Source organism: Talpa occidentalis, unplaced genomic scaffold (assembly GCF_014898055.3).
Source record: "Talpa occidentalis isolate TD23 unplaced genomic scaffold, MPIMG_talOcc4v2.1, whole genome shotgun sequence".
In the NCBI taxonomy this organism is placed as follows: Eukaryota; Metazoa; Chordata; class Mammalia; order Eulipotyphla; family Talpidae; genus Talpa; species Talpa occidentalis.
In genome coordinates, this window is record NW_026555331.1 from 90,994,053 (window position 1) to 91,019,891 (window position 25,839).

The window sequence follows — 25,839 nt, forward strand, 5'->3', positions numbered from 1 at the left end:
AGAAGTTGTACTCCTAAGGTCAGTTATGTAAAAGATAGGCAAATCACAAATTTTCAGGAAAAAAAATAAAACAAGGCAATACACATGGTATTACATTTCCCTTTCATTTTCGCACATATTAAGACATTTTAAGAAATCCAATTTATGGAAACAGCAAGTAGAGTATTAGGTTTTTTCACAGTGACTTAAGATCGCACCAGTTCTTTTGTAGAAAGCTTATTCCGAATAAATCCTTAAAAAACGAAAGTCAAATTGACATCCCATGGACACAGAACTGAGTAAGGCGCAGGAAGGGCGGAGCCTCAGGGTTTGTGGGCGGAGGCTCGAAGGGTGTGCGCTCCCTTTGACAAACTTCGTCAGTTCTCGGCTCGGCTCGGCTCGGCTCGGCTCCCTCTCGGCTCTTTTCGGCTCCTCCTCCGGAGGGAGCGCTGCGGCGAGTCCAGCGCATGCGTTCTGGGCGCCCGCTGCTCTCAGGGCCGCGCTCTGCCTTGTGTTTTCACTTCCTTCTCTTTAGAGGTGTATCCGGGTCGTTGCTTTTTCTATTGTCTCAGGCAACTGGCCTCGGACTGTGCAAATTCTGGGTCTTTTGTTGTTTCTGTGCAGGCTAATAAAGTTTTTCTTTGTTTTATTATTTTTTCTAGCAGTCTTAACGGGGAAGATCCCTCTCAAGGGCCGCCGTGTGGGCCGTGCTGCTTGGGCCGCGGGCGCCTCGGGCCGAGGAGCGCCTGGGGAAGGGGCGCGAGCGGCCGGGGCCGGTTTCGCCAGGGCTGGGGGGCGGGAGGGGACCTCTGGGCTGCTTCTGGGACGCCCCGGTCTGGTCGGCGGCGCCGCGTTTAAATAGCCTCTGCCGACTTGCTTCCGCGGTGTCGGTCCCCGACCTCGGCGCTGCCTGGGCTCTCGCAGCCACTCCCTAGGTCTCCTCCGAACGACTACCTCACGGATACCTTAGTAAGTGTGTCGGAGGCCTCCGCGGGGAGAAGGCAAGGCCCGCTGCACCCCTTCAGGGAGTGGGAGCAGAGCGGGGGCGGGAGGGTCCTGCGGGAAGTCGAACCCTTCGTGGACGCTCCCCCTCCACGCCCGCGGGAATGAACGCGGCTTTTATTCCTTGGGCTTTGCGGTTTCCTTCGTTGGCTGTACTGGTGTCTTAAATGAGGGAATTCGAGCGAGGTGCAGAAACATTACAAGATAGGCAAAAAAGGTCGGTTTGATTTTGGCCCGCCTGGGTTCGGACCACTGCCACTCCGGCGGCTGCACGGCCGTCCCCAGCTCGAGTTCCCACCCCAACCTTCCCGAGACCGTTGCCTGGAAAATGCATTAGACAGAAATCCCCTGCCCGAGGTCGTCTGTGTTCTTCCTTTAGCACAACACCTCTCTTCAGAGGTTGGTGTGATGATGAATGACGATGTAATATTTTTCTTTTCAACAGTGGATCGCAGCTCCAAGAGGAGGCAGGTGAAGCCTTTGGCAGCTTCTCTGCTAGAAGCCCTCGATTATGATAGTTCAGATGACAGTGATTTTAAAGTTGGAGATGCTTCAGGTAAATGTTTCCTTCTCTCTTCTCCTTTCCCCAGCTTTCTGGAGTTGACTTACTTTCAGGTTTTTTCTTTTTTAAAGACTCCTTGGGTTTTGATTAAAATGCCAATTCAAAGTTAAAGCACATAAACCTCATTTATTTTGTCCATTTGATTTTCCCACATTTCCCACATCCTTTCACTAGATCCTATCATTGCTTCTGTTTTTGTTGAGACTCACTCAGATAATTAGCAGACAGAGAGGGACTTACTTCAAAGATGCACAAGCATTTGTTCATTCTACCACTTAAAATATATTTATGCTTATTTCATGTATAGAGGGGGAATAATCGAGATATCCCAAAGTAAAATAGTATCCTGAGAATAAAGTGAACCATGAGCAGGGTTCTTCTCTTTTCAGATCAGCGCCCTGCCAGGGGAGTTTTGCTTTTTGTCAGTTAGACCTCTTAACAGAATTGACATAGGAAAAAGCTGTATTATGTGTAGGTGCTGGACCTTATGAATTGGGTCTTTCAAAAATCTGATTACTCCTTACACTCTGTGATTTAAAAAATAACTTTTGGAAGGTCATATATCACATTGCGCAAAATTGGGAAACTTAAGAGTATGGTTTTCCTTTATATCTGTTGCATGTGTCTTAACATATACACATACAATTTTAAGCAGATATTTGAGAAGTACATACAAATTATGTTTAAGTACTTTATGCAAAAAATACTAATAAACACAAGCAATAAAAATTATTTATAATTCTATCCCTTTGGATGGAAATTTAAATAAGGTGAGAAATTAAAGCCTTCCAATTTCATCCCTTTAACAGTTTTAAAATATTCTTTCAGAAAGTTTGCCTTTCTTAGTTACAGCTTTCTCCTTGCCTCTGGGTTTTGTTTTTTTTTTTTTTCAGGAATGGTAGGAAGTGATGAAATTAGGTTATGTCCTGTGTTACTATTATTTCTTTTAATAACATCAGAAAGCAAAATAACGTTGTGCTTTACTGAGAATGTTTGTTCCATAACCCCAAGTAATTTTTTATAACAACTTAGAGAAGGAGAGACTTACAACCAGAGTAAAAATATTTACTTGAAGTCACTCCGGCAGTAATAGATCTAAACCTTGTCTTTTGACTCCAGAATTTACATCGTTTTACTGCATAATCCTAGAAGTAGATGGGTGAGCTCTTGAACTGAAACCACGTGTATGTGGTAGTGTCTAATTGAAGTCACTCCCAGCAATCAGAAGTTATTAAATTACCTTGAGTAATTGTTTATTAACCTTTGATTCTTAGCTCTTTCATATCCCCCTTTAGTAGATTCACTGATGTTTGTGCTTCCAGACAAGGGGAAAGAGAGGGAAAGGAATAGAGATAAAATCCTAAACTATTTCAGATATTTTGGTGAAAATCTTAGCCGATAAAAATATTCTTGGCTACAGTGTAGTTTTGGTTTGTTATGGTTGAAATTGTAAACTAACGAAAATAGTTGGGTTTCTGAAGTTTTGACTTACTTAAATATCATTGTGGGAAAAACTCCCAAGCTTAAATTCTTTATTCCATAATTACGTCTATGATAGTAAATACTGACTGCATTGATTATTTTTTTCTATTTGTTTATTGAGATGGAGTCATTCACAGGTATTACTTCTTTTTATAAGGGTTACAAGAATTTAACGATACAAAACACTTTCTCAAAATAATTTGTCATCAGACTAGAGAATCCTAACCTTGTAAATCATAATCAGAATTAATGGGAATTATGTAATATTTGTAAAAAATGGTAATGTGCTTTTTTGTGTATGTTGTTAGATAGCGTTTTCATTCTTTTGCATGTGGTTGTCCAGGTAAAAGTCGTAGGTTGATTTTTGTTAGGCTGATCATTAAAAAATAGTATCTCGCTCCTAAAAGCACTCAAAAAATATATACTTCCTGTTCCTATTGTCACAATACCTAGTCTGTTGTATTCTGTGATTTACTTACATAGCCCCTGTGGAACTAAGATCCCACATTCATCTGTGTAGTTCCTCATATGTTACTGTAAATTAAAATTTAGTAGAAAATGATTTTGTTTAAAATAGTTTATAGTAGAAATTGAAATGTATTTTGTTTTCTTGATTAATGTGCGCTGATGTCACCATAGCTGAGACACTGACTTATTCTTGATCTCTAGATTAAGTGTTTTCTTTTTGAATCCCTTTTCTTCTCTGCCTGGTATTGGACTCTCACAGGAAAGAAGACATTAGACTTACCACTGGTTTTCAAATACGCCGAAGTTGTAGAATCCCAACCCTGTTGATGAATAGATTAAATTGGAGGTGGAAAAATAGTTGAATGTCTGTCTGATCATAGCTTCTTTCAAAACAGTCTCTAAAAATTATTTATTGAATGAACAACTGATTTCCTTAGAACTTAATGTTAATGTTCCTTTTAACTTAATGTTAAAATGATTAGGTTGGGTGGCCTATATTTTTGTTACCTGATTTTCATTTTGAAATTTAAAATTCTGATTATAAAACTTCATATTTGTATTTGATTCAAGATTAAGTATAGAAAATTCTGGAAGGTTAACCTATTCAAAACCCTTGCAGATAAACATTTTACTGATATGCTCTTATGACAGAAAAAGTAAATTTTGCTCAAAAATGTTTTGCCATTGCTGTGATAATCTTCCATCCACCACACCCACCCAACTTTGAAGTCCAAGCTCAGATACTACCTCCGCTCCTATTTGGGGCCAAGAACACATTCTTCTTTGAATTCCTACAACCCTTGCATCCCCTTGAATGTTTCCCATTCTGTATTGCCTTTATTGTATAGCTTATTTCTCTTTTCTCCATTGGACTTTAAGGTCAGTTTGTTGTTGTTTTTTTTAATTACTCTACAGAACCAAACATTCAGTAACTATTTGATGATGAAAAAGAATATCTTGCCATAAGACTGCCAAGTGATAATTTACAGTTAATAAGTCTCTACCTTCAGAAAATTGTGAACTGAAAAGTTTATCTTTTAGAAAAAGTAGAGCTAAATTTTTCATTTTTGATTGGGGTCAGTCAATAAATTTTAAAATAATAAGTCCCAAAAAAGATATTATAATGATTGATAACCACCAGAGGAACTATATGTTGAAATGTTAGGTGCAACCAACTGATGTTAGTGGTTCTGGTTTTGTGGGTCTAAAACAGTGGAATATTGGCAGTTTCATGGTTGATCTAGCAAAAGTGGTTATATTTGAGATTTAGACCTGGGATTGGAATAGGCTGGGAGACATTTAGGACAGAGCATTTAGTAATCTGCTCTAAAAGTGGAATATTTTAAAAGATGAGTACATAGATTACTTTCATTAAACAAGATAAAATAGTATGTCCTCCCAACTCCCTGCTCAAAGTAAATGGTTAACTTTGATTTTTTTTTTTTTTTAAAGATTTATTTATTTATTTATTTATACAAACACTGGGTACAGTCAGAAGCGCGGGAGGGTGAGAGAATTCACCAGAGCCAGAGCGGGGAGTAGAACAGGCAGAGTGACGAAGTACACTGCTGAGGGGAGCAGTGGGCATGGCAGGAGAGGTCTGCGCGCCATGTGGGACCCTTGCCAGTGGCCAGGGATCAAACCAGCGCTGCAGAGGCTGCAGGCAGCTTCGTAGCCCAGTGCTCAACCGCTGTGCCACCAAGGGAGGCCCTGGTTAACTTTGATTTTGAGCCACAGTTTAGTTAGCCCATACTTCCAGAATAATAATTTAACTGGAAGAGTTAATCTAAGACTTTGCTTTGGTAGTATTTTGTGCTTAATCTGACTTTGGGCAAATGGATCAAGAGCTGGTCAATGATTGTGTCATTTTAAGAGTATTTTGCTGAATGTTCTGGTGAATTAACAAAGAAATAGTAATATTAGAGTCATTACATAAAACAAAGGATGCATAGATGATACAAAACTTGTGTTGTTCAAGTCTTTCATAAGAGATGAGACTACTTTAGTCTTGATTGAGCAATTGAGGTGATAAGAGTTGAAGTCGGAACTAAAGGAGGAACAATCTAGGTGGGGGGAACACTAAAAATGTAACAGCTAGAAAATGTCATTTATATTTGGGGATCAAGATTGAGTGAAAGAATAGAAAAGGTAAGCATGGAAAGTTTTAATTGAGGTTTTCTGTTCTAGACCAGGGTTTTTCAACCTAAGGACTATTGGTATTTTGTGTTAGATAATCCTATGTTGTGGAGGCAAGTCCTGTGTATGTGTTATAGGATGTTCAGTAGTATCCCTGTCTTCTATTTACTAAGTGCCATGAGCATTTTCCCTATGTTCCTCTCTACCATCCACCCTTTTCTGGCAATCAGTGTTTGTAGACATTGCCACATGTCTTCTGTGGGACAAATTTCCCCTATTTTAGAGTCACTGGCCTAGACTTTTCTGTAAAATACAAAATAACATAACTAGAACTAGAGTCAGGAATAGAGTATGAAGTGATGTACAGGTTAGTCAAAGCTATGAGAGATGTACAGGTTAGTCAAAGCTAGCTCTAAGATGATAACTGAATAACCTGTAGATTAGTTATCTATTATTTATTGTGTTTGTTTATATTACTAATCACCATTGCATGAGATCATTGAACAGAAAGAATATCTGAATAATTAAGGTTGATGAGCAAAAATGATTGCATATATTGCAAAACTAACATAAAACTGGATTAGATCATACTGATTTTATTGTCTAATATTTATCATGGAAAAAACTTGTGCACTGAATATTGTGAAAGAGTTCTTGAAGGTTGTTTTTTTTAATTTCTGTAACTGTAATAAATTCTTTAACTGCCCATCATTTGAAATAGTAATTGCTTGGAGAGATTCTGATACATCATGTGTTTGAGAAAGGTTACTTTTATTTAACTTAATAGGAAGTAGGGATTTCAATTTTAAAGTTTTTTTCCTAATGTAGAATGCTTTATTATAGACAGAGAATTAACTCCGTCTTTATGCTTAAGGTAACTACACTTGAAATACCTGGCTTATTGTAGTCTACTTTTTGGGGGAGGGAGGTAAGAGCTGATGGATTTAAAACATGGTACAGGGTCATTATTTGAATATGTAGTAATAGGAAATTTTTCATTGTAGCCTACAAAAATATATAGATAGTCAAGGACTCTGATTTTTTTCATTGTCATTATTACCAAGCTGTGCTTAGTAACTAAATATTGTTTATTGCCACTCCTCAAGTGCAGATGTATCAAAAAGAAGTGGTGGTTAATCAGATGAAGATGTTTTTCAGAGATCAAAGAAAGATAAACTTTGATATGTTCCTGATCTTTGAAGATGGAGTTTGAATAATGTGTTACATTTGGAAAATGAAGTGAACTACTAGGATTTATATTTGTGGAGACAAGGTCACATTCTGCTGATAACAAATGTCAAGAATTTAAAACTTTGTTTTTTCTTTAGTCCTGATTACAAAAACAAGATCAAAAAGTATCAGCTTCTTCCTCTGCTTTTAAAAATTAGTTGATTAGCATTGGCAACAACCAAAATAGAATTGCAAATGTTTCTGTCATTCTGTAAAATTACCAAGTAATAGTAAAGATAGATTGGTCTCAGTTTTGGTCAGGTACTCACATTTCCTCCACAGTTCATCTTATTTTTTATCTGCTGTAATATTTATGTTGCTTAAAAGTATTAAGAGTACTTTTTAGGTAGGTACTTCTAAAGAGGTCTCTAGAAGATCACTCAAAAGAAAAATACCTTTACATTTCCTAGCTCTCTTAATTTTGGCATTACTTGTAAGATGTTCCAATTTTCTTTAATCAGTATGCACAGTTGCTCCTCCATTTAGTCAGCTCTGATTATTGTTTATTATATTCTTGTCTAAAAATATCTAGTTATGCCTTTTATTACTTTTTTTACTAAATATTTTATTAATAAGTTGGGTTTAATTCTTATGAGTGGTATAAAATTCCCATAATTGTTTTAATGATTTGTAGAGCTGTTGGACTGAAAAGAACCCATCCATTTGTGAGTGATGTTGGGTCCTTACTCTTTGAAATTCGAAAAGCTGTCAAATCCAAAGGTGTTTCCTAAGTTTAGCACAAACTTATTTGAAAGTAAAATATGACTGGAACGGATAGGAATTTATTTGTAGTTCTTAGTTATCATGCTCATATATATTCATACTTTTCAATGCAGAAACAATGTGTTCGATTATAGGATAGTACCTTAGACCTCACTGAAGGTATTAATGTATTGATAATAAGTTGTGCATATACCATGCTGCCTTTCTAAAATCTTAAAATAGTCTAAATTCTGCAATATACCAGGCTCCAAAATTTTGTATAAGAGATTACTGATTTGCATGATACTGCTCTTGTGTCTTATTGCAAGTTCATTTAGGATAAGAATGTTTTTCACAGCAGTCATGAATAAGCTGTGGGTACCTATGTAATAAGCTTCAGATTAATGATAATGTTATAGCCTTAGTCAACATCTAGTAAATGTTAATCTTTCTCTTTTATATGATTTAACTTTCAGAATATATGTATTACATGTACATATTAAGCAGTCATTTATAAAGAATTTCTAAGGCACTGTAGATTCCAGATACTAATTACAGACAGATTTCTTTGCTTTTGATGTCTAGTTAATTGTAGAGGCTAAGGGTTATGGTAACATTAAAATGGTATGGAAATATTTTTAACCATTATTTTCTTGGTTATTGGTGCAAAAAATTCATTACACTGCAGATTTTTCTGTTGGTATTGGACAGGGCTTGAATATGATTGGTTTGTTTCCAAGGTTTTCTCCTGCACCCATCCTTTTTTCCTCTTCTTCATTATCCTCTTCCCATATACTTTAGATTTAAGTGCAAAGAAGATTAAAAGGTTACTGAGTACTATAAAGCTGAGAGGGCCTGGGTGACTAGGTAGAAATGGAAGAAACTTCCTAGAAAGCTTCTTGTCCTGCACGTACTCATTAGTGTACCAGCCTATCTTTTCAGTGACTATTGTGGTTGCTCATTTCCAAGATGGGTTAGTTTTTAAAAAAAAGTCATCGGTTTCTTTCATTCTAAGGGATAGTTACTGCCTAGAAGCTTAGAAGGTTTAATAATGTCATTTGATATGAACAGTATCCTAAATAGTAGGAAAATTGATCATTTCTCCTGCAATTTCCTGTTCTATGCCATTGTTCTTGTCTCTTTTCACTTAAGTCTTGGTACTTAAAACTGATTTATTATATCAGTAATGTGGTACAAGTTGACTGTCATAAATATATATGCTCATTTTTGCTGGATGAATAGTGAAGTAAATGAAACAGTTTTTTTGTGCTAGATTTTTCTTGTTCTGAATGTCACTCAATGCTTGTAATTCCATATAGCTTATAAAAGAAAGCCAGGATGGAAGATGAATTTAGTCTTAATTTTATTATTATTAAGTTAAAATCAAGTGCCCAAGTTAAAAAGCAGCACATACTTTTAGAAAAAAAATGCCTCTAGGGCACCAAATACAGTTTAAGATATATGACACAAAATACTGTTCCTTTTTTAAAAGCATATTTTAATTTAGAGTTATATATATTCATCTTCATTAGTGTTATATTAACTAAAACCATTATACCAACTTCATTGATTTATTATTTAATCAGGTTGGGAATGTCTACCATCTTCTGACTTAAATTTGTTTATATTGTTTTGCAAGTTATTCACAAACTTTGGTGGTTTCATTTGTGTCAGCGTTGTGTGTGTGTGTGTGTATGTATATACATATGTGTGGTTTTTTTTTCTCATATTTTCAACAGATTCAGAAGGGAGTGGTAATGGAAGTGAAGATCCCTCAAAAGACAGTGGAGAAGGTTCCTGTAGTGATTCTGAAGAAAATATTTTAGAGGAAGAACTGACTGAAGATGTTAAAGTAAAAGAAGAACAACTTAAAAATTCTGCAGTGGAAGAAATATTATCATCAGAAAAGCAGTTAATTAAAATAGAAAAGAAGGAGGAAGAAGAGAATGGCGACAGACCTAGAAAGAAAAAGGAGAAAGAGAAGGAAAAAGAAAAGGAAAGGGAGAAAGAGAAAGAGAAGGAGAGAGAGAAGGAGAAAGAAAAAGCAACAGTGTCTGATAATGTGGCTGCTTCTGCTGCCCCCATCACACCAGCCACAAGTCCTCCTGCTATTAACACGTCTCCTTCTGTCCCCACCACAACGACCTCTGCTGAGGAACAAGTCAGTGAGCCAAAAAAGTGGAACCTTCGTCGAAACCGACCGCTTTTGGATTTTGTCTCCATGGAAGAGCTGAATGACATGGATGACTACGACAGTGAAGATGACAATGACTGGCGGCCGACTGTAGTAAAGAGGAAGGGGAGATCTGCCTCTCAGAAAGAAGGGAGTGATGGCGACAATGAGGATGACGAAGATGAGGGAAGTGGGAGTGATGAGGATGATAATGATGAAGGCAATGATGAAGATCATAGCAGCCCTGCCAGTGAGGCAGGCTGCAAGAAGAAGAAGAGTAAAGTTCTTAGCAGAAACAGTGCTGATGATGAGGAACTGACCAATGATAGCCTGACACTATCTCAAAGCAAGAGTAATGAGGTAGATCAACCCAATTTTTATGATATCTGTCTGTCTGGGGAAAAGGGACTTCTTCTCTAAGTCATTCTACTCATTATATTCAGTGGCTTCCTTGAACTCTATTTCTAGACAGCTGTGGGAGTGGATGAGCACCCTCTAACTGTAGCATTTATTAATTTGGTCAACCATCCTTTATTCGGTATCTACTATTTTGTCACCGTTCTCAAGGAACTCACAATCACCGTCCTCAAGGAGCTCACAATCTATATATTTAGAGAAATGTTTTTGTATCTATGAACTTGGGGAATGGTAGCATTTTCCATTCCCCTTCTATTCCCTCAACCCCATTGTTCATAAGATTACCGAGAGGTACTGAGTGGATTATGAAAACAAAGGTCAATTACTTTCAACTTAGTTATGTCCATAGCCACATAAAATTTAGACTTTTAGAATACTTAGATCAGGGCAATAGACAGTCTAATGATTGTCTCAGACTTTTAGACATTCATTTTAAAGGTTAATTTCTTTACTAGTTATGGCACCCATCATCTGAATCATCACCAAATCTTTAAGATGTATGGGAATATATGTGAACTATATGTTTACATATATTTAGTGAATAAGTTCTACAAAGAAATGAAAAAAAAAATAACATTCCTATCACAAAACAAACATTTCTATCATAAAACTGCAGTAATGACTCAGTTCTTCCACTTGAAGTTCTACTATTGAAAGTTAGGTTTATCCATTGGGCCCAAGATGCAACATTCAAGACTCTTCAGTCAAACATATTTGTGTCTTTTTGTCTGTGTGTTTATGTATATGTTTTTTCAAGAGAAAGACTGAGCTGTCATTTTACATGTAGATGTACCTGTTACATCACATGTAGAACTCTAATAATTTAAGTCTCTCATTTCTGTTCATGTGTTTATGGTCACCAAAATTCACTTCTTTACCTAGCACTTGTTTTGTTTTTTCATTTCACTGAAATAGATTAAATAGGTAGAAAGATTTTCCATCTATGCTTTATCTGTCCTTTTACATTTTTTCTGCTTACAAGTTTTACATAGCAGTGATTATCTATTTTTACTAAGTTTTATTTAAAAATTTAGTGATTTTCTTACCAAAATATTAGCAGGCTCTGAGGGTTACCTATATCAATAGATATGAAACAGCAGCTTACATTTTAGATTATAAATATTGGTTAATTTCTGAGTTGCCCACTTTCATATGAAGAATGTTGCCTGCCTCCAATGCTCATATTTTTTATCTTTAGGTAAAGAAAAATTGTCTTTTGGAATGTAATACAGTATTTATACTGATATTGCAAAGCAGTTTCATATAACCAAAGTGAATTTAGGATAACAGAGGTATGGAAAATCCAATTGTTCGTATTTGATTTAGGCATGTTATTTTAGAGTACTTAGCATTGATTACATATTTGCTGAGAGGATTACCTTTGGCAGTATCACTTTCTTTGTTTTTATTAGGCTGACATTCACACAAGTAGTCCAGCTAATGATAGAGGCAGAATAGATTAGATTTTATGCTAAGGTATGGGGAGCACCTGCACATGTTTAGAAATTTGCCACATAAAATAGATACATTAGTCATTTGTTAATAATATGTAATATATAACATTGTTTAAGAGGCTTTATAGACTGCCCTTTTTGATTCATTTGAAGACCACATGTGTTATTTAGTTTTTCCTACTAGTAATAACTTCCTACTAGTGATAAATAATAGTGCTTTATGTATTTAGGTTAGCATGCCAGAAAGGATGAGATTCCAGACCACTTCTTGGAATACTGCCTTGATAAAGTTGTCAAGAAGTTTTTTCTTATAGTAACTAATTTTTTGTGTGTTAATTTTCCTTTTGCTGTAATCTATGCAGAAGTATAGAAGAACTTTAAAAAGTTAATTTCCTCAATACTATTCTACCTGAAAGATTCATAACTGTTCCCCCCAACTATTATTTAAACTCTTCAATAATAATTGAAAATTATAAATGATGCCCCCCAAATTTTATAATTTTGAAGTTCTTTGGGGGAATGTGATATATTTTTGAGGGAGGCTCTGTTATAACTGTTGCTTTTAATGGTCTCAATATACCTTTCCATATGCCTTGAAATACTCTAGAGCAATGAGTCTCAAACTTGTTGGTCTCAGTTCTGGGTAAAAGGAAATCCTCTCATTACAAACTGACACAGGTAAAAAGTAAAAGATTTTTCACTGCAGCATAAACCACATACTCAGAAACAGATCGGGTTTAATACAAGTGACGTCATTACTAGTCATCTATGGGTACTTTTATGTTTAATTTCAAAAAGACAGGTTTATTTGAAAAAGGAGAAAGAAGAAGAGAGGTACCTGCATAATTACAGGCAGGCAACATTTTTCTCCCCTTTATGCTCAAAAAATTGTTGAGCTCCCACCCTCGCCCAATTATATTTGTGTAGGTTGTATGGACTGATAGTTGTCCTTTCAAATTAAAGCTCAGGCAGGAGAGCTGTTGCTGCTGCTTTGCAAAGGGAACAGATTTGTGAGAAGAAATAACTGCATAGTCACAGGTGAGCAGGAGAGCTGCCCATCTACTGCTACTTTCATAACTTCATATGGGTAGTGAATTAGGCTAAAATGCACTGTAATATTTGGTAGACTTCAGGACCGGTATCCTAAGTACATCACAAAATTCATGTTGATACCCCAGAGAATCAAGACTTCCCAATAGGCATTTTGAACACAACTAATCTACAACTACAAAGTTCTATTCCTGATAGAGTCTCCCATTCTCTAAAAGATAAAAGCAGAGAGTAGAATTAGTATAGTATATACACAGAAATCCATATTGTGAAGGCTATAAATTTGTAGCACAGTGAGAAGATGACTTCTGCTCCTTTACACTACATACAAATTATATGAATTTCATTATTTATCTCTTGGTGCTATTGTCTGGCTAACCTGTCATGTTCAGCTCTGTGGGTCAAATACTGAGTAACTATGTTTCCAGCCAAAGGATCCACAGAGTTTCAGTCTATCAAAAGAGAACAAATTGACAGCAAAACTTTTGAGATAATCAAAACAGGACTCCATTTTCTTTTAAGATATCCAGACAGATGACTCCCTGACTGTTGATATTGCAGTGATAAATTCTAGTTTGGAAAGTAACCTTTGGTGGCTTAAACAGATAATTGGATGAAAATGGGATATCCAGAAAAAACACCTTCATATGTAGAACCTGGCGGACCAAGTATAGTCAGTCTCCATTTATAAATGTTATCTCCTTTAGGCCCAGCATTTAGGGCCTATGGGGATGTTAGGGAAAGGAAAAGTTAGCTCCAGTGGATAACTTAGTGGTTTGGCTACAGAGTTTGGTTTTCTTCTGCTGAGTGGCAGATTTTCTTTTTCTTGTTCTTCAGTCTCTGGAGTGACTGGGTCTCTCTAGTCCACATCTAAACTGCCACTGCTGGTGCTAGAGCTCTCATCTTCAGACCCTTGCATCTTGGTGAAGTTATTTCTTGGAAAATTTCTGCAAAGCTCCCAGTGCCATCAAGGTTCCTCGCTAAATTTTTACATCATGGACCAACATTTTTTTCTCCCCCTTTATGCTCAAAAAATTGTTGAGCCCCTCTCCCTGCCCAATTCTGTTCTGTAGGTTATATTGATTGATAGTTATCCTTTCATATTAAAGCTCAGAAATTGCAAAAAATAAGTGATACAGAAGCACACAAATGGTCAGGTTGGTGATGTTATCCCATGTCTTGTAGCTGGGAAACTTCACATGTACCTGTGATAGAGGCAGTGCAAAAGGCAGCAACTATGCTACTACCATAAATACAGTCTCTACTTTCTCCTGAGAGTGCCCCAGACCACACCTTGAGAACTGCTATTCTAGAACTAGATATTTGATAACCTGCATTTTTTGTATGGGCACTTGCTTTTGTCAATGGAATTATGGCATTTTTTGAATATAGTGCAATCTGAACAAAACTTTATAATATGGTTATATGTTTCTTTAAAACTTTTATTTGAAACTTTTGAATTTCATTAAGGTTATTTTTTAGTCTTTTGAGGTCAGTTCTGAGGCCAAAAATGCAGCATTTTTGTATGTAGCAGTCTTTATAGGTCTTTGAAACTAGAGCTTTGAATGGGAATTAATATGATAGAAAATTATGTCAATATATGGAAACTTTTTCCCCCATAAAGATCTCTGCTATAGATTAGATTTCAGAAATGGAAATTGTCAACAGATTTTTACCCTTAATTTTGCCAAAATTTATAAATAACCACTTGTGTTTGGGCCTAATCATTTGCCTTCTTACAAATATCAGAATAAAACAAATTGCTCTAATACCTAAAGAATATCAATTTGTAACATTGTATAAAAATTGAGATTTTTGAGAAGTTAATCTTTAAAAACTTGGAGAAAGAATTGTTGATCAAACTTCTTGATATACTGATTAATTAGTTAGGGCAAAGGATTTTTAAAATTTTGGCTTTACATGAAGTGTGCTGGAATTTCTTCTGTTAAACACATAACTTAGAATTTATTCTGTTGTATATATCATTTATGATATATATATATATATATTATATATATAAATGAACATCAAACGTATATTAAAGCCCACAGAGAGCATTGGGCAATGTTATCATTGTTGGTGTAAATTTTAAATCCAAACGGAAGAAAGAAAATAATTTACTATAAGTGGTGACTGATTTATTACAATGTGTCTTTTATTTTTGTAGGTACCATTAGATTCCATTAAATTATTCCATAATATTAAAGATAGTCTAGATGATACTCTTGTGCCATTAAAAACCCACTTTTCTGATTTCTATCTTTATATAAAAATATTTTCAATTGATATATTTTGAGGTAAAAACTTTATCTTAATTATTGTTTTCAGAACCTTGAAAGATGGTCTACATCTTCAGAAATATGCTAATAGAAATTGGCACTAAATTGGCTTTTACATTCTGATCATAAGTGTATCTAAACTTATGTTTGCTCTACTAAAGTAAACTTAAATCATCATTTTTTAAGAGAATGTATAATTTAGATTTTTACATTGAAGCATTATCGGTCAGCCACTTCATTATGGCTTTTGTTTCCTCCATTTTTTTTTTTTTTAATATTTAAAAGAGCAGGTTTATTAGAGAAAGGGACAGAAGAGTAAAGGACTCTTGCATAGACATGAACAGGCAGAAAGAGCTGCCCTGAAAGGGACAGGTTTGCTCAGAGGCCTGCATGGCCACAGGTGAGAGGCCTTGAGGAGAGCTGCCTCTGCTGAGGGAGGTCAGTGAAGAAAAGGCCCGGCATGGAACAGGTCATGGGCAGGCAGGAGGCTGCTGCCCTGCAGAGGGAGAGAGTAGGTGAAAAGGAGCATCTGCATTGTCACAGGTGGGCAGAAGAACTGCAGCCCCTCATTTTTTTCTTTGCATTATACTTGTATAGGAGTCTTTTAAGTGATGGGAATTAAAGGACCAGACTGTAACAACACATAACTGTAACACATAACTGTAACACAAGTAGCCTTTCAGTCATTAATCTCTGGTGGTTTGCTAGGTCTTTCCTAATCTGATTTTTTTTTAACCTAGATGTAGTATTGCAAGAAAAAAGTTTTCTTTGGGCTTAAAATGGGAAAGTATATCAAATATCAGAGTTCATTGAGGCTTATACGTTAGTTCATTTTTCTTCTTCCGTCACTTAGAAGAAGTTCAAAGGAAAGGAAAAAGGAAATGAACACGTATAGAAAACTTGGTATGTCAGGAACATTCACGTCATACATTATCTTGTTAATTCTCACAATACCACCTTATGAGGTTCCTGTTATTTTTATTATCTGTATTTTACAGATGAGAAAACTATAGTTTTGATGTTCAATAGCTATTAAATGAGAGCTGAGAATGAAACCCCAAAACATTTGACTTTTTGAAATGTTCTTACATTTGAAGAATAGCCAATGGGATGAAAATTGTGGCAGGTTTTTGTTTTGCTTGCCATACCAAAATACTAGAAACCGTGAGTTTTCTTTGTAGGAAGACTTTTTAGTAATTATGACGATCAAGTGTCACTTTTGGATTGCTGTTTAAGTGATGACTCTAAATATTACCTTTGGATATTAGTTGAGTCTAAAAGGATATAAAAATATTAATATGAAATGGCAGTTACTGAATGGAGAATATAGAACTAATTAATTTTGGTTCTGAATATATTAGGCTCTTAAATGAAAATATGGACTCAAATTCATCTTTATTATATGTAATGCTAGACCCAGTCTGTTAAATATAAGAATAATTATTTTCATTTAAAGTTTAAATCTATAATGCAGGGGATTTAATCAAAAAAAGCAAACTGTTTCCTCTCTTGAAATTTTATCTTTATATTTGTCTATTAATACATCTTCTTTTTCCTTTTATATTATAAATGTGTTTACTGCCAGTTTATACTAGATATTTGTTGACATAACCCTAATAGAGTATTCTTAATCATCTAGCAACAGATCCTTTCTTAGACTATATGCACAAATGTTCCATACTTGTACAATCACATGTACCTGTGCACACTTTCATGGATCTACCATCTAGTAGTTTGATGACCCTGAAACTTATGAATTTCTCTAGTTAAGGAGTATAAAGTCTGTAACTGCCATCAAATACAGATATGCTTCTATGTTATCTTAAATTGATTCATTCCTTTTTAATATATGTATGTCTTATTTCCCCTTGGTAGGATTATAAACTGCCAAAAAAGGAACTCTGTTAGGCTTTTTAAACCTGTATGCAGGATTGACAATTTTGTGTTAATTTTTCATTTTTCCTAGTTTAAGAGGTCAGATTATAATCCAGAATGGTAAAACAGATGAAGAGTTTTTATTTGCTCACCTCCTTTTTCATTTCTTAGAAGAGAAAGAATATGGGAATTGCGTATAATTAAAAAAAAATAGGGAAAGGGTACTTAGAGGGCCCTTTGAAAGGGTCCTTAGAGGTGTTCTTTTAAAATGTAGCATGCTTTGAATTTGCTAAAAGAATGGAGAATGTGGCATAATTTTGGAAATGTATAAAAAATTGAAAATGAGAACTTTATAAGATTACCTTTTAATTTAAGTATGTGATTTTCTGATATATCTTAATATTAGGACTCGCTGATTCTTGAGAAGAGTCAAAATTGGAGTTCTCAAAAAATGGACCATATTCTGATTTGCTGTGTTTGTCTTGGAGATAATAGCGAGGATGCTGATGAAATAATTCAGTGTGACAATTGTGGCATTACAGTTCATGAAGGTAATTTATTTTCTTTCATCTTTTAGAAATGACTGCTTGATACTGCATTTAAATAAATAAAATCAGTTCTACTTAGTAGTATTCTATTCTACATTTTTTCTTCAATATTTTATCATGCTTCATTTGAAATAAGATTTTCTGAATCTTTGTGATAGTGTTAAAATACTTAAAATAGAAATTTTATTGTATGAAATTCCATTTTTTTTCTGAAATGTAATGTTTAGTTTTTAAATGAATTTTAGATATAGAAATAAGTTTAGTAGCATGTTATTCCAGTTAAAATGTATTATTAAAAGAATTATAGTCTAGTCTGCTGACACTATACAGTTGATTCCTTCATAGTAATAATTTTCTATATTGAACTTGAAAGGAGAATTTGTAGAGATCTTATTTTAAAATCAGAAATAGGAGCTGCTGTAATATACTGAAAGTTTTTCCTAATTAAAATTTCAAGACTATTTTGTTTTTTGGTTTTTTTAACTTAACAATTGTTTTTACATAAAATGTAGATTTCCAACTTAATAGAAAAGTTGTAAGAATAATATAAAGAATTCTCATAAACCTTTCACCTAGATTTCCCAAATGGTAACATTTTCCTACATTATGTCTCATTTTGTAGACAAAATGTCCTTTTTATCTTGCAGACTGGATTATGTCAATTCTAGCAAAATGAAATCCAGAGGCATGCATGATACTCATTTGTAATATCTATTTTAGCATCTTTAATCGAATATTTCTTGATCGCTTCTTGGCCTTTTGGCTAAGATCAATTGTAGAATATTTCTTGATGCCAATATTTCATGCCATTAACTTTTTTGAAGAATATTGGGTGGTTCTTCTATATAATGTTCCTAATATGTCTTTTTCTTTTATTTTCTTGTGATTAGATTCAGGTTTTGTGCTTTGGTCTTGAATGCCACAGCAGTTATGTTGTGTTTTCATTATATCATGTTAGGAAGCTTAAAATGTATTTTTGTCCAGTTACTGGTGATATTACTTTGATCGCTTGGTTGAGACAATGTCTTCTAAATTTCTCTGGTAAAATTACTGTTTTTTCTACTTATTTTTTAAATCAGGGCCATGACAATATTTACCACAAGACAATATTTATTTGCCCTTGCCCTTACCTGCCTTTTTGATAGTATAACCCTTCTCCTGAATAATTTTGGGAGTCTATTGTACTTGTGGACTATGTGGAGCCTGTGATTCTTTAGCCAATGCTGTTTTCATATGGAGCTGCCTTCATATGGAGCTGCCAAGCCCCCCTGTGAGAATGCCTCCTGATATTTTTATTCATCAGTTTATTTTTTCAGCAGTGTTTGTTGAGTACCTTTATGTACTAATCATTATGTAGGTCTTAATGATGTAAATAGAATGTACACATTTACTAATCTCATGGAGTTTAATGTCCTTAAGAGAGACATGCAATTAAAAAAAAAAAAATGTTAGGTGATGGTCTGGACCATGGAGAAAAATAAAGTAGGAAAAGGAATACTGAGAATGCTATGGGTAGGTTGAAGTGGTTGGGCAGAAATTTGTATTTTTAAAGGGTGATAAGGGAAATCTTGACAGATAGGCAGTGATGGGAAGGAAGGGAGGGAGCAAACAATATGACTATTTGGAGAAAGCACTCCAGGAGAAAGGAGTATTAAGTATAAAGATCTTGAAGTAGGGAGAAACTTGGAGTGTTTGTGTAATGGCATAGAGGTTAGAGTTGCTGGAACTGAGTGAATGAGCTGGCTAATGGTGCAATTAGAGTTAGAGTCTTGTAGGTTGTAGTTCTTGACTTAGATTTTACTATGATGGATATGGAAAGATATAGATGACTTTTCAGGAGAGTATTTGTATGATTTGATTTATATTTTGGAAGGAACATTCTGACTGCTGGGTTGGGAGTAGGCTACAGTGGGTCTAACTAAGGTAGGAATCAGGGAATCCATTTAGGATACCATGGCAGTGATTCAGGAGAGGACTAAATTTAGAAGTAGATAGAAGCCTTTTGTTTAAATTGTCTGGAATTTAGGTAAGATGTTGGGTCTCAGATATAAATGTGCAACTCATCAGCCTGCAGATTTTATTTAAAGCTGAACTTGTTGTGTGTCCAGGAAGTTGTAAAGTGGACGAGATGGAGAACACTTAACCAGCGAGCTAGGAGAACAGTGGGTAGTGAGTGCCCCAGAGGCCAAGTAAGGAAAATGTCTCAAAAAGGAAAATGAGTAATCTTGTTAAATACTGTCTTTAGAGTCAGATTCCTTAATGCAGTGGTAGACTACAGGTTTACTACCAGGCTACCCATCTCAGAGCTTATGGAAAAAAGGCTCACTGAAAAAAGGCTTACATCACATGGTTTATTAAAATCATGTGGATGTAAAATCCCTGAAGAGAAGCAACGGATGAAAATACAGGGTTAGTTAACACACTGAGGATAGGGTACAAGTTGGGTGGAATGACTACACTACCTGAATTCTGGGTTACACAGTGCTTATATATCCTTCCTGTTTGCCTCTTCCGTCTTACCTGCTTGTGTGGTTATGAGGACTAGCGCCTTCATGGAAGATACCCTGGGACAAAGACACTTAACAGAGATCGAGGGACAAATATGCCTGGCCATAGCTTTAGTTCTTCAGTTTATCTGTGAAATAGCTATGGGTTCTATTTTTGTGTCTTAGACTGTTAGCACATGCAGCAAGAATAAATATCACTGATGGGTGACCAAATTAAGAATTTAGGATATTGCATTCTTCATTCATGTATATCCTGACCCTTCACTGTAGATGACTTAGTAACTAGATGACTCAAGATATTAAGATTTAGTAACTAGATAACTCAAGATATTAAGTATCTCTTGGTTCTTCTGTCCCTTTCTGTTTACTATATACATAGATTTACTTACTTTTTCTTTATACATAGCGTATATATACATAGCATATATGTTTTATCTATGACTTTTTTTTTATAGCAGAGTTGAATATTACTGAACAGTACAAAAAACAATATACTTGTGGGTTTATCGTTGAAATTAGTAACATATGAGGACCATTGATCTTTTTTGATTCTAGAGTGTTCAAGTGAGAATCAAGAATCAAGAGGGAAAAGATAGTGACTAAATGTAATCCCTGAAGAGTTTTTAAGTAAAGCATTGAGATGGGACTTTAGCTAATGGGAATTTAAACCTGCAACAAAGTTGTAGTCAAAATTGTTGGCCTGGACTGCAGTCACTTCAAGACTTGACTGGGACTGGAGTACCTGCTTATAAGCGCACTAATAATTACTGGCAGGCTTAAGTTCTTTTGTGACTGTTGGCCAGAGATCTCAGTTCTGGACAACAGGAATCTCTGTATAGACTGCCCATGGTAGAACATCTGGCTTTAGAATGGCAGAAAGACAATTATATGAGAGAGCTAGTGTCTTTTGTAAACTAGTTTTGAAGTATATGCTGTCATTGCCTTATTCCATTGTTCACACATACCAACCCTGCTGAAATGTTGGAGGGGCTATTTCAAGAGTGTTAGTACCAGGAAGCACTCATCACTAGGGGGTTATCCTAGAAGCTGCCTACCATCCATGCAGAGATTATATAGTCTACTTGTGGAAGTGAACAGTAGAAAGGAAGAGTTGACAATTGATATAAGGAGAGCGAGGGGGAACAATTGCTGGAACAACTTTTCCTTAAACATTTAATGGTTAAACATGATATCTTAATTGTTTTATTTTAGAAAAAACTGTCCATCTTAATATAATACATGAGTATTAAATAAAATGTGTAAAACATAGAACAGAGAGTCCAAATATTCTAACAACCTTGGTTAGTGTTTTTGACATATTTCTTTGTCTTCATTCTTTTCTGTTTTAAAAAGTATGCTTATTCTTAAGTAATCATAATTAGGAAGGCTTTTAAGTTGAGATTTTGCTAAAAGATAGTACTCCTACTGGTATTTATTAAAAGTGTAGCTGTTTGCTTTTCAGAACACTCACTTCATCTGAATGTAAATAGATCTCCTTTTTTGAAATCCAAAGGTTAGAACTTGTCACTTTGTATAAACACCTTTGTGACAAGATCTTGTGACTGATTTGTTATAGGCAGGTACCCCTCACTTGATGTCAGATATCTATATATTTTTTAAAGATTTATTTATTTATTTATTTATTTATTTATTTATTTATTTATTTATTTATGCATACAAGAGCTGGGGCACAGGCCAGCGATGCAGGGTGTGAGAGGATCCAGGAGACAGAGTGGGGAACAGAACAGGCAGACTGAAATACACTGCTGAGGGGAGCAGCGGGCGAGACAGGAGAGGTCTGCTGCGCCATGTGGGTTGCTCCCTGGCTGGCCGGGGATCAAACTCGTGCTGCAGAGGCTGCAGATTGCTTCATAGTGCAGCGCTTAACCCCCCTTGCGCCACCAGGAGGTCCCGATGTCAGTTATATTGATGTACTCTGCACTGTGTCTGAAGAACAGTGTCAGATACGTCATAGTACATGACAGCATTACTTGGTGTACTTGTCAGTAGTAACTCTTAGGTTTAGTTGCTATTCATTAAGTTAAGATAGGGCTATTGCGAACTGTTTCTCTCCCCCCCACCCACCCAGTTGTTTATTTTTTGGTTTACTATTACCCTGGCCCCTTGTAATTTTTATTTCTTACTATGCAAAAATATATCCTCATGAGCATTACTGGATCGTGAAGTTACGTTCAAGTTACAGTCGTTGGGACTTTATAAGTTAGTGGGCACCTTGACTTTTATGTTTTAGGATGTATTTGTGACAGGTGTCATGCATGCTCTCAGTTCTTTTTAATTAATAATACTCTTGTTAAAATCTTTTTTAAAGTGAAAATTGTAATCATAGGTCTAGTGATAGAACATTAAGCACAGAAAGATTGTTTAAAATTTTTAAATGATAACTTTTGTGTTCCTACTTTTTCCTTTTGTATACTGAGAAATAATTAGGATAAATATATTTAGTAGATGAAGTAACTCATGGATGTAATTTGTCCAAAGTCACATAGTTAGAAAGAAAATTGGTTTGGATTATTCATGACCTTGTATAATTCAAAACAATTGAAAGCACTTTTTATATTATTTTTCTTAAAATGTGATACCTGTATGTTGCATGTGTTACTCAGAAGTTGATACTAATTAGATGCCTCTAAAAACTTATTTCTATGTTTATCTATTTGAAAACATGAAAATTCCATATGAGATGGATTTTATGTTTCAATTTTTTATTTTATATGTTTGTCATTATGAAAAGTGGCAGGTGAAAGTGGCAAGTAAAGAATTCTGTAAAGTTTTAGCGGTCGTCATTTTTCATGGCCAGTGAAGTTGAAAAAGACATTTATACATTTGCCGGTTTTCTTGGAGCTGACATGATACCAGTCTTCTAGGTTACAAAGTAAGAATTTCCTAGGAGAGACTTTCAAAAATCATATATTTTTTCTTTCTTTTTTTTTTTAAATCATTTTGAGGTTGATTGTAGGTGGCTTAATGTCCATGCAAATGTTTTTATTTTATATTGTATATTCTTTTAAAAAAGAGAATGAAATTTTGCTTTATTTTAAAAAGGTGAACTGCTGTGATCTACCTTGATTTTGGTGAATGAAATGAATAAAATGGATAGACCCTTGGATATTTCATTGTCATGGTAATTGCCTACTTTGTATGACTACAGACTAAAGAATTTGCTTCAAAGGAACATTATCTTATAAAGAAAATAGATTTTTTTCTTATATTGCATAACCCTCTGAGAAAACAGATTGACAATGTTTTATTTTTTTCTTTGAATACTGTATCTTGTTTACTGTTGCCATCACTGAAAAATTTTCCTTTATTGGTGACTTCAAGTTGCTCCAAAGAAGAAAATTGAATTTCCTTTCATTTCATGATTTGTCATTTTGAAAATGTCTATCTAAGCTGAGGTGATGAAGATGATAATTACCAACCACAATTTAACAATATTAGAAAAACCATGGACATTAATCTCTTTGTTCATATTGTACTCTATACTCTTCTAAAAAATTTTTCTTTGGCACTCTTTTATCTGATTTTTTAGATTATTTTGGGATTCACTGTCATAAAACCTTTCTATAGCATAAGGATGACAATGATTACGGGATTTGCTTGAAGCATCTTATGTAAGTCATAATAGCAAGCCAGTTTTTAGTTTTCTGCATACTAAGCTATTGGCTATAGGTACTACGTGTAAACATTGTGTAAATAAAATACTTTCACTTCACTGTTGATATATTAATTACATCCAGTAAATTGATGTTAGGTACTTTAAAGTTATCTACCCATTGCTTATGGTTCTTTTTTTCTTTCTGGGTGATATGACTAAGTATGTTTATTTATATATTTATTTATTTTAATTTGGGTATCTTTGGTGGTTAGAAGATGTCACTCTCCAATTTAGGCCCCTGTTTTCTGCTTAGTGTGTAACGGGTTCAGATAATCACCTGATCCTACATTATATGCATCTTGTGAATGCATATATGCTTAAATAGTTTTGCTAAAAGATGTTTTATCGTGAGGAAAGTGTCTTCCTTTCTAGAAGAAGAGAAATTATATGTTCTAAAGTTGGTGTATGTTCAGCACAATTAGGAAAAAGAAAACTACTTAGTAATGATTATTATAGTCATTAGAGAAGTGCTTGTTATTGTTAACCATAGATCATCATTTTTTTTTTTTTCAATAGTCTGGGTGAAATTATCTTTCAATTTTTCAGTTCCTCTTTATCAGATTCCTTGTCTATCAGTACTTTGTTGGTGCTAGTACATTCTTCTTTGTATCTTTTTACTGAGAAAGAATTATTCATGGTAATGGATATGACATTTTGTAGTGTGTCTAGTTGGGAACCTTTTCATAGGCAAAATTGAGTTTCAAATTTCAGTGATTAGATACTGGTCTTACCAAGATGTTGACAGTGATTCCTGCATAAATTTCTGGGTGGGGTACCTTCCTGGTGGCATAGGGGTTAAAGGCACTGCTATCAGGCTGTTGCCAGACACTGCAGCATGGGTTCTATCCCCAGCAAGGGAGGTCAACCACATGGCACAGCAGACCTCTCCTGTCTTGCCTGCTGCTCCCTGCAGTGTTTTTCAGTCAGTCCACCTGTTCTGTTCCCCACTCTGTCTCTGGTGAATCCTCTCACCCCCTCACCTCTGGGTTCTTGTATGCGTAAATAAATAAATCTTTTTAAAAAATTTATATAATCTTTTAATCTCAAAATCAAGGAAAATCTTTGATTTTATAAGAATTCTAGTGAGATCTGGAAACCCAAATAACTTTCAATACAATTTGTAATTCCAGATACGCATTTTTGAGTAAATAAGGAAATTTTTGATTTTGATAATTGGAGGGTTTTTGAAATATAATATGTTCTACTCCAAAATGTAAGGAGTTGTTAATATATCTTCTTTGTTCAATACACTTTGAGTATCTTTAAGCGTCATATTATCTGCTTAAAAAATTTAGCTCCTCAGAGTATTGTTATTAGTGAATGAGAAGAAGAAAAATAATCTCCTGTTTGTATTCATTTCAGTTATAGGTAAAGTTTAATATAAGAGAGAAGAATTAAATTTGTTTAAAAAGATCAAATACTTCATAGCTAGAGTTTGGCTGTTATGAACGGGACACACCTGGTCTAATCCTAGTCTGAACTATTGAAATATTCTTTTTTTTTTTTTTAAAGATTTATTTATTTATGTAAGCACTGGGTACAGTCAGAAGTGCGGGAGGGTGAGAGAATTCACCAGAGCCAGAGCAGGGAGCAGAGCAGGCAGAAGGACCGAGGTACACTGCTGAGGGGAGAAGCGGGCAGCAGGAGAGGTCTGCGCACCATGTGGGACCCTCTTCCGGTGGCCTGGGAGCAGCCAGGGATCAAACTGGCGCTGCATAGGCTGCAGGCAGCCTCGCAACCCAGCGCTCAACCGCTGCGCCACCGGGGAGGCCCCTATTGAAATATTCTTAAGAGTTAGTTTAGAGTTGAGGAAAGGAAATTAGTCCTTTCACTTTGTTACATGTAAGTTTTCAATAATTAAGTCAAGTTGGAGTTTTAAGGATTTGTTTTTTGGTGAGGGGGGAATGCGCCACAGGGTGATGACTTCAAAATAATGGGCTCTGATTGGGCAGCTACACATTTGAGTTCTTTCCATTTGACAGAATTTAACTGGTAAAATTAAACTTGAGTTCATGAGCTCAAAAAAAAAAAAAAGAGTTTACGTGTGTTTCTGTGCATTCCTTTTACTTATACTTACTTTGCATTTGATTGTATGAGTTTGTTTTAATCTGCCTCCAAAATTAGATCGAGGTTTTTTTTTTTAAGTTTTTAATGTTGGTTTTGCATGAACATGATCTTACAGATATATTTAAGTGACTAATACAAAGGGAGTTCAATAAATATTACTAATCAATAATTCTTAGACTAAATTTGCTTTCTTTTTAATGAAAACTCGTATTTTTAATAAAAAATTTTGAAA

The 25,839-nt window shown here is 35.1% G+C and overlaps 1 protein-coding gene and 1 pseudogene across 8 annotated transcripts in view; one reads left to right on the forward strand and one right to left on the reverse strand.

The window, feature by feature from the left end:
* The first annotated feature begins 461 nt into the window (after positions 1-461).
* Positions 462-25,839, forward strand: part of PHF14 (PHD finger protein 14) — a 187,432-nt gene continuing 162,054 nt past the window's right edge. For 7 of the 8 annotated variants that reach the window (XR_008550729.1, XR_008550731.1, XM_037508280.2 and 4 more), the window contains exons 1-4: positions 774-948; positions 1,427-1,537; positions 9,301-10,094; positions 17,216-17,360. Coding sequence is in view for 6 of the 8 variants with exons in the window: in XM_037508280.2 (XP_037364177.1) it covers position 948; positions 1,427-1,537; positions 9,301-10,094; positions 17,216-17,360 (1,051 nt within the window). In the remaining 2 variants the exon portion in view is untranslated. Of the gene's footprint in view, positions 949-1,426; positions 1,538-9,300; positions 10,095-17,215; positions 17,361-25,839 lie in introns of all 8 variants that reach the window. The other variant, XM_037508287.1, reaches the window with a different exon arrangement.
* LOC119242828 (ubiquitin-conjugating enzyme E2 E3-like) lies at positions 13,019-13,596 on the reverse strand (annotated as a pseudogene).